At 35.8% G+C, this 12,612-nt stretch overlaps 1 protein-coding gene across 16 annotated transcripts in view; it reads right to left on the bottom strand.

The window, feature by feature from the left end:
• Positions 1–12,612, bottom strand: part of LOC119076436 (coiled-coil domain-containing protein AGAP005037) — a 170,102-nt gene that overhangs the window by 61,333 nt on the left and 96,157 nt on the right. For 15 of the 16 annotated variants that reach the window (XM_037183196.1, XM_037183188.1, XM_037183186.1 and 12 more), the window contains 2 exons: positions 11,469–11,516; positions 7,882–7,884 (listed from right to left, as the gene is read on the bottom strand). In XM_037183196.1, coding sequence (XP_037039091.1) covers positions 7,882–7,884; positions 11,469–11,516 — 51 coding nt within the window. The remainder of the gene's footprint in view (positions 1–7,881; positions 7,885–11,468; positions 11,517–12,612) is intronic. The other variant, XM_037183191.1, reaches the window with a different exon arrangement.

Below are 12,612 nucleotides of genomic sequence, written 5' to 3'. Positions count from 1 at the left end.
TGGCATTTCCCACGATTTCCGTCGATGATAAGTATAAGCTCATGTCAGCCAAAAACAACTTCGATTTTATTACAACAACACTGAACGAACCTTTAACTTTAAAACTTTTCCCAAAAATACATTAAAACTTCAACCCTTAACCCAAAAACTTGATGATTGTCTAATGCAAAAAGCCATTGCTATGCCGAATAAAAGCGTCAAAGTAAATTCCGGAACTTAGACGACGAGAAAAGTTTTGCTATTCTGAAAAACCGTTAAGTCTTCTAACATTGAAAGCATAATTTCTAAAAATTACCTTCAATTTGTCCGGAAGACGGAAAGAGATTCTAACTTTGAAGGCTTCTTCGTGTGATTATTGAATTTTGTAATATTCCGACGACTAGTTTGTTCACACGGTCGATTTTGTTGGATACATCCACTTTAAAATGCCGAAACAGAAAATATTAAAGATAACGTTCGCGTACAAAAAGGACACTTTTATATCGCTCATATAAACACCACTGCGTTCAGATAATATAAACAGTTTCTGTTAACACACACCAGAAAAAAGAAAGATATTTCGTAAAAGAAATCACGTAGTCACTATAGGGCGTATTACGGTGATATAACGTTAGTATCAACTGCTCAACAAACACAACATATTTATTCAACCCGGAAAAAGTTTTCTCCAAATTTTTATTTCTGTTTTTACGACATTAAGCAACATATTTTTCTCCTATACGCCGCATATCCCGAGTCGTACAAAAGCAATTATTGTTTTCTTTATGACCGACAATTAAATGTCTCATATTCCTGTTATTACCGACCAAGACAAAAAAAAAACCCCGAGAGCTTTATCTATATCCCCGTGTAAGTAAACACTTCGTCTTATTAATATCTAACTGGTTAGAGACACTCACATTCCGGTTCGAAGTGAAACTAAAACCGGACACACACTTTTATGCTCATAATGTTAACGATAATGGGAACGCTTTTTTCCCTCTATAATATCTATTTGTTGAATGTTGATAACACAACAAATTAATGCTAAACGTCGCGGCAGTTATCCTGATTGATTGAGTTGTAATTGGCCTTTTTCACGGTTGAATAACATCATTGGAAGCGATATTGACATTTTGAAAAGAGTATTATAGGAAAGGCGGCTAGTTATTTTATACACAATTTCCATTGGCGGAACGAATATTTTATGGCACGGCACGTTTGGTAGCGAAAAAAATAAATAAAAGGATTGATGTAGATGCTCTGCTATTCTAATTAAAACTAATTAATGCGCCATGGTGCCCGCTTAGATCGGAAATTATTTCTTTTTTTTGCTACTATATGCTGTATGTGTGTAAACAGAGCTGTACTCTCTCTTTCAACTTAATAGCTTCGAAGAGACGATCTCTACAATTTACATAAAATTCTTTGTATATTTTCTTGAATGGGATTTTTTCTTCTTCTTCGTTTCTATTTTCAATTTTTCAATTGTGTGTAATGATGTAGATGTGCGGTCGATGAAAAAAAAAGAAATAATTTTAGTCGATTGAGAAATAGCGTCAAGAGCGCGGTTATTTGGGAGTATAAAGTTGCGGTTCAATTTTGTGTTGATTTAAAATTTACTTTTTTTTGATTATTTTTAATACCTCACTTGCTGACACATCGAATGATTTACATGTTCAAATTTTTGTGTTTGGCAATATTAACGTGTGCTCATTTTCTCACAAGCATCGCGCCTGGTGTTACATTTTTAATTGATGAAAGGTTTCCGAAGAAAAGAGGCATTTGAGAAGGAAGACCTAGGGCCAGTGTATGTATCGAACGTATGTCACTTTAGGGTATAATGAGAAAGTTGCAATCACTTAGCACCGCTTTGCGTACGGCCCACAACACGTCACCCTCAGAGATATCAGTTAAGATAAAGTAAGATAAAGGACTTGCGTCACATCTACCCTTTAAGGGTTTTGGGCCACAATTTTTTTGGGACATCTCACTCATGTCGAATATAACCCAAATCCATTAAAAAATCCGATGGAAGTTGGGTAGTGCCAGAGGATTCATGTGTCATCCCAAAATTTAGGAACCAACCTTGGAACACCTCACTCATGTCGAAAATAACCCAAATCCATTAAAAAATTCGATGGAAGTTATAGTTAGTGCTAGAGGAATCATCTGTCATCCCAAAATTTAGGAAAAAATCCGATGAAAGTTGGGTAGTGTCAGAGGATTCATGTGTCATCCCAAAATTTAGGAACCAACCTTGGAACACCTCACTCATGTCGAAAATAACTCAAATCCATTAAAAAATTCGATGGAAGTTAGTTAGTGCTAGAGGAATCATCTGTCATCCCAAAATTTAGGAACCAACCTTGGAACACCTCAATAATGTCGAATATAACCCAAATCCATCAAAAAGTCCGATGGAAGTTAAGTAGTGCTAGAGGAATCATCTGTCATCCCAAAATTTAGGAACCAACCTTGGAACACCTCACCCATGTCGAAAATAACCCAAATCCACCAAAAAATCTGATGGAAGTTAGGTAGTGCCAGAGGAATCACCTGTCATCCCAAACTTTAGGAACCGACTTAGTGGAAGTTAATACTGAATGATCCCAACAATTCCCTACAAGAAATACATCCCAAAACAACACACATCATTCACTACATTACCATCCATATCAACAAAATATACAACACACACACACACACATTCGAATTGGCTTTTATATGGCATTTGTATGGATACTTTGGGGAGCTCCAGCTGGGTTTCTTCCAACTTTTGGAATTTCCATTCTTATTTTTGGGCCATTATTAGCCTATAACCAAAATTTTAAGAAAATCTATAGAAACGTTTAGGGGTTGCTGGATCCACTTTTCCATAGGAACTAACTAACCAACGTAGGCGATTTCAGTTATCTAAAAAATCGACATTTTGCTTATTTTTATACAAACATCAATATTTCGAAGTTCAATATCTCGGCCAATTTTGAAGCTGCAGTAACGGGTGATAGCTCATTGAACTCGAATGGATTCCTAGATTCCAGATATTCCTTTCAGGGTCGTTGGAGTTGAGGGAGAGAAGTCAAAAAGTTCCTGAAAATATGTTCCACCGTCCTCAAAATTATTTTGTTAAAACATTTTTGGTAGTGGACTTGCGTCACGCCCGCTTACTAACGTGCGGGCATGATTTTGTAAGTAAAATAAAGGACTTGAGTCACATTTACCCTTTAAGGGTTTTTTGACTGATATCACAACTGTTACGAACGCGCGCCAATCGAGAGAAATAAATATTTAACGAAGAATTGTGGACGATTCATTGATCGTTGCCACATGTAAATTTATAACGAAAATCATTTTGTTTGTATCAAAGACATGTTACCGGAAAGACAGAATCATATTGGAGGTTGTACGGAACAGACGTTCAATTTAGATATTTGGTAAAGTCCGTCTCATCCTAAAGAATTTAAATTTATTCTCAATTCGTTTGTGTAGTGTAAATTGCCTAGTGAATTGTGTGCGGTTAATTTATGTTCTAAAACCGTAACGTAGCGATTATTTGAAGAGGAATTTACACTGAAGAATTGCACAACGACCAACGACAATTAGTTTGCGACAGGCGTGCACAAGAAATACTATTCGTAAGTTAAATCGCGGCGTCACGTATGATTTTAGGAATATTTTGTAATTCCAGCTGTTTTCCAACATTTTTAGAATTTTAAAGCTCCCAGTTGACTTGAGAACCAATAAACGAAATACATTAATCAACGTGCAGTCGTTTCACTCGGGTCAACCGTGCTCTTAGAAGCTTAGTACAAACGCCTGGCCGTAACACTTTAAAATTGAATAATAAAATTCGAACCTGGATCCAGTGGGCCCAATCAATGCAACAAGCGGCTAGAATCGAAACAAATCATCACGTCCATTATCATCGTTCATCAGTTTGAGGTTATGTACACATCCACACCGCACACAAAGCGAAACGTGCTGTGTAACCAGAATAAAAAACCGAACGTTGAAATGTCATCGAAAGGTGGCAATCATTGCAGTCATTGGATTGGCAAAAGCGTAGTGGAGGACATAAAAGCGCATCAGTGGTATCGAAATAAAGTGCAAACGAAACCAGAATGCAACAGCAAAGAACATCATAGGCACAGACCGAGTTCAGCGTGCAATTCATCAATTCGAGCACCAGTAGAGCCACGTCAAGCAAATCATGTGAACCACACTGCAAAAGCAGAGCACCGTCAATTCTACAGGCAACGAATAATTGGACAACAATGTCGCAGCAAATTTGATGTGAGCGTAATTCATCGCTTCTTTTCAACGAGAATTACGACAAAGGCCAACGGATCATCAAAATCATGTGGACATTTGACAAATTTGACAACAATCAACAGTTCAACCGATTATCAAGAAATTTATCAGGCGAATATGCGATCAACGAAAAATCGTTACGATGATAATGAGGCAAGGCAAATTTCGGTGAGAAGTGAACAACAGACGAATCAATATTCAGTCAACATTGGTGTTGTAACTAATCCAAATCCGATGGAAGTTGAACTTCATGCGCGTCAATTATCATATCATGAACGAATGGATCGTCATACGAACAACATTTCTGATCATAAGGAATTAACGCTAAGACGAATGATGGGTCAAGGACAACAGTGTGAGGTTCGCGAAATAGAACGAGACACGGTCACCGACAAACATCAATGCAGCGTTAATAATCATCGAACGAAGAGATTGCTAAGGAAGCTGGACGAAAATCAATCAAGTATGAAATCAGCGAGACGTCAGCTGTTCGCATGTTTACAATTAATATGGAAACCAATCGAATTCGCCGAAGAGTCACAACCAACGTATCGAATTGCTGAAAGCGAATGGAGCGAGCCTGTGACCAGAGTAATTGCACCATTTGTGTATGCAATTGGTCGTATCGGCGTGTTGGTTGAAGAAGTTTAAATTATGGCTCGATGGCACGGTCCTATTAGATGGAGTTTAACTGCATTCCATAGCAGTGAAACTGGGGGGACTGTTACGAACGCGCGCCAATCGAGAGAAATAAATATTTAACGAAGAATTGTGGACGATTCATTGATCGTTGCCACATGTAAATTTATAACGAAAATCATTTTGTTTGTATCAAAGACATGTTACCGGAAAGACAGAATCATATTGGAGGTTGTACGGAACAGACGTTCAATTTAGATATTTGGTAAAGTCCGTCTCATCCTAAAGAATTTAAATTTATTCTCAATTCGTTTGTGTAGTGTAAATTGCCTAGTGAATTGTGTGCGGTTAATTTATGTTCTAAAACCGTAACGTAGCGATTATTTGAAGAGGAATTTACACTGAAGAATTGCACAACGACCAACGACAATTAGTTTGCGACAGGCGTGCACAAGAAATACTATTCGTAAGTTAAATCGCGGCGTCACGTATGATTTTAGGAATATTTTGTAATTCCAGCTGTTTTCCAACATTTTTAGAATTTTAAAGCTCCCAGTTGACTTGAGAACCAATAAACGAAATACATTAATCAACGTGCAGTCGTTTCACTCGGGTCAACCGTGCTCTTAGAAGCTTAGTACAAACGCCTGGCCGTAACAACAACTTTTGTAAGTATGTTGACATGTCATAACCTTGTTAAAAGTAAAAAATTCTTGAGAAGCCTGAATCCTAAAAACCAATATTCGAAGTGAAGTAGAAATTCCAGTTACTATGCAGCAGATAGTTTTCAATAATTTGTTTCAATAAACACGGAAAATATCACAGGAGAGGAATTACGGCTGCTATTCTCTACCGGAGTTCTTTTTCAATGTCCGTCATCAAAATTCCCTGCACCCTGCACTCTTGTATAAATCATTTCATCATGAAATTGTAAGTTCCCAGGTTACCGCTGTATAATAACAAAACGATGTAAAACGAAAAATATTCGATGCAAAAGAATTTTATTCTTATCAAAAATCATAAAAATGAAATCACCATAAATGGCAAAATACTCTTTTCATGCATATCCATGCGAAGATTGAGGTTTATAAATGACAAATATGTTTGGCATCCGTTAGCATCGTATATAGTAAATCGCATAAAAAACGACGACAATTTTTTCTCTCTATACTCTATCGGGAAACTTTCATTCATACACACCACACACACACACATGACACATGTTATATGTAAACCGTTGTGCTTGGTGCACAAATAAAAACTCCGTAAATTCTGCTGTGAGAAATTTCGTTGATAAATGGGCTACTGAACTATAGAAAACTGTAATATAAAATGTCACACCGACTACAATGTATAATGTTTAACAACGAAAAGTTTTCCTTATATTGCGAATAGTCACAGGGGAAAAAGGTTCTAAAATTTGAATGAATCACATCGTATATCATCATTGGTGGGTATGGAATGCATATAATCCTGAAACAGAGACACAGAAACAGAGATATTATCGATTGGACTGCTTCATACTTTTGCTAGAGTAATCATTTTGCCGAAATGTTCGGTCGATTTTGTGTTTAAGATAGATACGTTTCTAAATTGGTTGCATTTGTGGATAAAGAGAACACCATCGATATCGAAATACCAGCACATAAAAGAAACTTTGAAGAAAATAAGAAGAATTAATGAAAAACTTATTTGTATAAAATGGGAGACTAAATGGTCTTTGTTTGCTTGCCGTTCGTTCCGATTGATTTTCCGTAAAGTGTCGAAACAAAATTGCAGAAACGGAGTGGAAAAACTTTTGCTAATAATTGCAAATGAATCTCAATCTTAACAAAAAGATTTCCGTCTCATTTCCATGCAAATCGAATACTAAATTATCACTTTAAACACCTCAGACCGCAGTAGAATGGGATTTTCATATTAATTGTCTGTTCAAGGCCCCCATCACACAACACAAACACTCTTGCACCGAGTTAACGTGACTTCCAAACCACGCCTGGGGTTATGCAATTACTATCTGAGAATTGTTAGATGTTTGATTGATATTTCGCCTGAATGAAGGCATGTACAACATACATCTTGCATATGGACCATATCATATGAATGATTCAATGTGTACATCGTTCAAGGTTACTAGAAAGACCCTGCAACTACCCAAGTTAGGAAGTTAGAATGAGTTTCAGAAATGCCTTCGAAAAGCTTAATGCTTCATAATCATCTTGTTGCTTGAACTCTACTCTACTAGATTGAGTTTAAAAGTGAAACCTGCAAATATTTCTAGAACGATTTTTGAAATGACCCTTCAGGAGTTTAGAATAAAAGTTTTGTTTTCCAGCGACTAGACCCTTCTCAAGGAAATATGGTGGTTGGTAGAAAATTCCCGAAGGTCCAACTCCATCTCCAACGATTCCATCACTACAAATTGCTTGTAGTTTTCGCAAATTGACTCTTAATCTCTCATATAGAACAAACGTCGTGTATGGTATGTATTCCTACAAATTTACGATTTCTGTCCATATAAACGATTATAATAAACTGGAAATTGATAACATTCCGTATTTATTCGTATATTCGTCACATTATTAGCATAAACATTAAGTAGAAATAATAAAAGTCAGCAGTTTTAATCGCTGTTCCAAATGTACAGTATTCGATTTTTGACGAAACTAAACCGACTTAGTATTCGAACAGCTACCAAGTGCAGTAAAGCTAATAACGATGTTTACGCCGAATAAAAGTGTTTGTTTCATTGGACCACAAAGTACGGGGAAAACAACTTTGTCGAAAGCTCTAGAGGAAAAATTTGGCCCTAATGTTGTTTTAGTGAATGAAGTAGCTCGCTCAGTTCTAAAAAATTTTGACTGTAACGCTGACGACATTTTCAACAATCCCGTAAAATGTTACGACCTGCAGAAAAATATCTTAATTGCTCAATGTCAAAAAGAAAACCAACTAGCCGAACAACATAAGAAATACGTATCGGACCGATCAGCTATTGATCCAATTGTGTATGCCAAGTTTCACTTAAAGCCCGAAGCATTAAAATCGCTGTGCGAGCTAGACATTTGGAAGAATATGAAATTGGTTTACGAAAATCAAAGTGAAATGTTGTTGGTGTTGATAGAACCTAACGAGATTTTCTTGAAATCTGACGGAACGAGAAAAATGCCGCGAGACGTAAAGGATTGGAACGATTTTCATCAATGTTTTCTATCATTTCTGACAGAGAACAACATTCCGTTCAAAGTTATTCCGAGTGATGTAACAAACATCGAGCAGAGAACAGCCATGGTAATTGCTTGGATATTTGATTTGTGAATCAAGGCGTTACTATTTTGATGAATGGTGAAATATGTACGGATGGTATGTTGAAAAATAAACACAGCGAGAGATGCTGACTAGTTCTCCAATATATAGTTTGTGTACAAATAAATCGTAGTTTTCACAACGTAAAATTATTGTGTAGCTTTCTTAGTTGAAGAACTAAATGCAGAAATGGGTCGTGTCACATTATCGACTTATAAGAAAAATGAAATTTCATTTATTTCTAATAGGCTGGCGATGCTTTCTTGTTTCAAGCTATCACAAAACTTTTCATATCGTCAGCCATTTTTCTTATGATTCGCTAATGTCATCTTTTAATTTGTCTTGTCTTGCTTAAAAGTTGAAAAGTCAAGTCAAACGGTTATGACATTAAAAAAAATTAAATGACCATAGCGTAGACTAGGTACGATTGCACTCAGTTCACTCAATGTCTCATAAAATTTGCATAACTCCATTACGAATTCAGATTGGCATTATCAGTCTATTTGCGGTTTACGTAGGATACATTGTAAGCTACCGGTTTGATGTATAGGAGAATGCAGTGTAAACATTCAATTTATTACGTAATGTTTCACAATGAATAATAGTAGGGTATTTTGTCACAATACGTAATCGAGTCACACTTGAAATGCCATCAATTACGAAACCTCAGCGAAAAGAGAGCAACAATGTGTAGTTCCTTAATGTGGTTTTACCTGGACCTTACATAGCATAGTATGAAGGGTTAACGGTAAGTGATCTTGACGACTTTACTGTATATATACAGTATGTTACAGGACTGTATCATATTCTTCTCTCATCGCCGAAAAAAAACGTTGTTTTGGGACAGTAACATTAACTACAACATAACCGCACAATTTATATAAAACACCTCGTAAAACTCTTCCAGTGTCAAATAGCATGTATGGTGAATGGTCACGTTTTACGTTGGTATGGCATGGCACTGTCCCGTTTTTTTACGTGAGAGGGTACAAATGATGTGTATTTTGTATACTGTCTTGGCCGTGGTAAGTAAATCGCTTTTGTACAAAACTGCACTCCCCACAATCTGGTTGTGGTACTGTTCTAATAGGTACGCTTGAAAGGCGTGTATGCATGCAAGTGAGGAAGCAAATAACTCATAGCATTGTTTCAGACAAAAAAAATGCGAAAAGTTTAACATTTTGGGTTAAAAGTTGTTCTTCGACCGGTGCAATAAAGCACAAACCGAACAACATTATCCCATTTTGTTCAGCTTTAAATTTGAAAACTTTTTTTTAAACTATCGAAAATCTCGTCGAAACCATTCTGTTGAAAATAAATGCGAATGATGGACGAGCTGCATTGAAAATTCATTTCTTTGCAAAGGACCATCACAAATTCCATTTGCTTGATTTGAATTACAATCGATATAGACACGTACAACGGTCTCTCTGTGTATTATGTGCAAATATGTGCTTTTTTGTGTCCTTGCTCCTCAGTCAATAGAAATTTAGTTTATTTCAGACACAATGGTTTTTAGATGCTACAGGGCAAATCGTTTTGGAATGGTCGAGGAAAGTAATTTTCGTAAAAAAATTCATGGAAAGTGTGGTGGACAGTGTTCTTCTTCGTGGCATCTGAGTACACATCGAGTTGAGTAGAGTAGTAGTTACAATTTCCACATTCTGGCTTTGTTCAAGCTAGGAGACGGCAACGATAGACTGAATTCAACTAGAAAAGGGAAATTTCTTATTTGTCTAATTAGTTGTAAGGCTCTTGCAGTTTAGATATCCAACAAGAGAAGAGGTTCTGAAAATTTAAACAATTGTGGGTGATCGGGGCCTCACTTATGGACGGATAGTCCCAATTATTTTTGTCGTATGTTTGGCGTCGACGGAATAAAAAAAGGCTGGAACAAGATATTTAATCGGGTCGAAAAGATTTTTTTTTATTTTTCATCGAGAAAGTTTCCCTTACTAACTAACTGCAACAAAATATTATATGCAACCCAACCCCGTATGATGGATGATAGTATTCAACTTCCACCATTGCAACGAGAGATTAAATTGAATGTTTGAACAAGTTTTTAAACAAATAAATGATCTAGCACTTAGTTTTAGCACACATTTCCAGCTTTCTTTCTTTCTCTTTGTTTAGTAGAACTTCTTCAACTTCTCCAACTCAAACTCCATTAAAAACTTTAAATGACTCAGCAAAATGTAAAATAAATCCGTAAGAACTTATACCAATCATCGCAATCAAACCAATATTCAATTATAACGGAACTGCGTTCGAAGACCGTTCAAAAACCAATGCCGAACAAGAATCGAACGAAAACTTTTCTAATTAACTCAAGAAGCGTTTCAAGAACTTTTGGATTTAAAGTTGCTGTCCAATGTGGAAAAAGGATGATTAAACTGCGGAATATTAGAGAAAACTCAATGAATGGTGAATGTCATCATATTTTCAAAGTTTTGGTGGTGGTTGTGGTTTGGGTTTCAAATTCATCTTATTTGGTTTACTAAAGGAAGGACTAGATTTCGTTTTTGCCTATTTATTGGATATGAGTTCGCGGCTCGATAAACGAAATTTGAAGATTACAAGTGTGAACCGTATCACGAATCAGAAAACATAAACGAAGAAGCCGAGGAAAAAGCACTTGAAGATAATGTGTTGTTGTTCACACTTACTTTTATCAAAATTACGATCAGTGAATCTACACAAAAGTAGACTGAAACTTTTACGGTAAAAGTTTCTCATTCTGCCGAAATTCGGTTTTGCATGCACATTGCACATCATATTCAAATGATTGTTGATACTATCGGAGTACTTCAGTTCAATTTAAATTGGAAATTCGGTTATCGCTTTTATTAGAATCTTAGGTATGCATAGTACATAGCACAAAGACAACAATCGAACGTTTTGTTCATCGAAGTTCCAATAAAGAAATATTTGTCGATGGAAATTTGAATATTTTCTGCATAAAATTCTTTCTTTGAGCTCAATCGAATGAAACCTCAAATGCGCCTGCATAGCATACGCTACGTATACCGTTACCGTATACACACCGTTTCGAATGACACAATTGTACATTTATTTCATCGTTCTCTGTCGGTTTTATTTTCCTTTTTGCACAAGTAAGTGAATTTTCTATTTGAACTTTACAGTTGGCTGGTTCTAATGTCTACCAAAGACGAACTTTTATATGAAAATGTAAAAAAAATATGAAACGAAACGAATGAATTAATTACCTTGTTCATTCTGTTGATTTCTTCCTTTATCGTTTTGCCAGTCCTCTTCTGAAATAAAAGGAAAGAAGAAAAAACATTATTGGATTTTCTTTCTGCGCTATTTGTTTGCTATTTTCTCCCAAGAGAGACAGCTAAGAAAAAAAATAAATGTTTAATTCAATCGACGACGACTGATGAATTGAATAGAAAATTGAATAAAATCAAAAATTAAATTTTAATTGCATATTGAGAGGAAAAGAATTTCATTTTTAAATAGACAAAAAAAAAAGCTGCGTGACATTCAATCGAATCCATTCATCGATTAATTAAAGTAAGTAACGAGATTGGTTTTCATTATTTGTGGATGTTCATGGTCAATAGAAATTAGTCAAATTTAAGAGGCACCGGTACGTAGCTAAAAGTGTAGCATACATTCGCGTGTTTCGTATTTCATTTTTGTTAATATCTGTTCATCCAGATTCCTTCTTGAAAAATGTACGACCGCAATTCCGACCACGAATCTGTTAGCTTTAAATAAAAATTAGTTTTGGTTGTAGTCGTTTGACCTGCTCTGAGAAAAGTGAGCATTTTAACGAAATTTTCATAAAATGCTCATTGTTCTCAGAGCTGGTCAAACTGCTACAACCAAAACTAATTTCTGTTGAAAGCTAATACATTCGTGGTCGGAATTGCGGTCGTACATTTTTGAAACAGAATTCTGGTGGAAAGATATCATCATAAGTACACTAAAACCCAGTATTTAAAAAACGCTCAAATGTAGGCTTTTCAGGAAAGTGCCGGTGCCTCTTAACAAAATCGAGGTGTTCACAAAAGACATGCAAACATCATTAAGGCCAGGTTAAGGTGTTTACTATCGCAAATGTGCGTCTAACATGTCTTAACCTGGCCTTAAGTGCAATGGCCATTTGCAAATTTGTAGCCTACATTCAGGCGGAAAAATATTCGCTTTTTGCTAATTTCTCTGAAACAAAATCTTTTTTTTAAGTAAAACCATTAAAGCATGCAAAAATGTGTTACTTAGTTAGTTAGTACAGAAATGTATGTAATTCTAAGGAGCTACTTTTAAAGAAAAAATTGGTTCGTTGTTGATAACATATTCCACTTGGTAAATCTTCACATATTGTGTAAATTTATGTAATCTGCA

Source organism: Bradysia coprophila, unplaced genomic scaffold (genome assembly GCF_014529535.1).
Source record: "Bradysia coprophila strain Holo2 unplaced genomic scaffold, BU_Bcop_v1 contig_232, whole genome shotgun sequence".
Lineage (NCBI taxonomy): Eukaryota > Metazoa > Arthropoda > Insecta > Diptera > Sciaridae > Bradysia > Bradysia coprophila.
The sequence above is the reverse complement of the archived record's forward strand: the minus strand, read 5'-3'. Positions and strand labels throughout refer to the sequence as shown.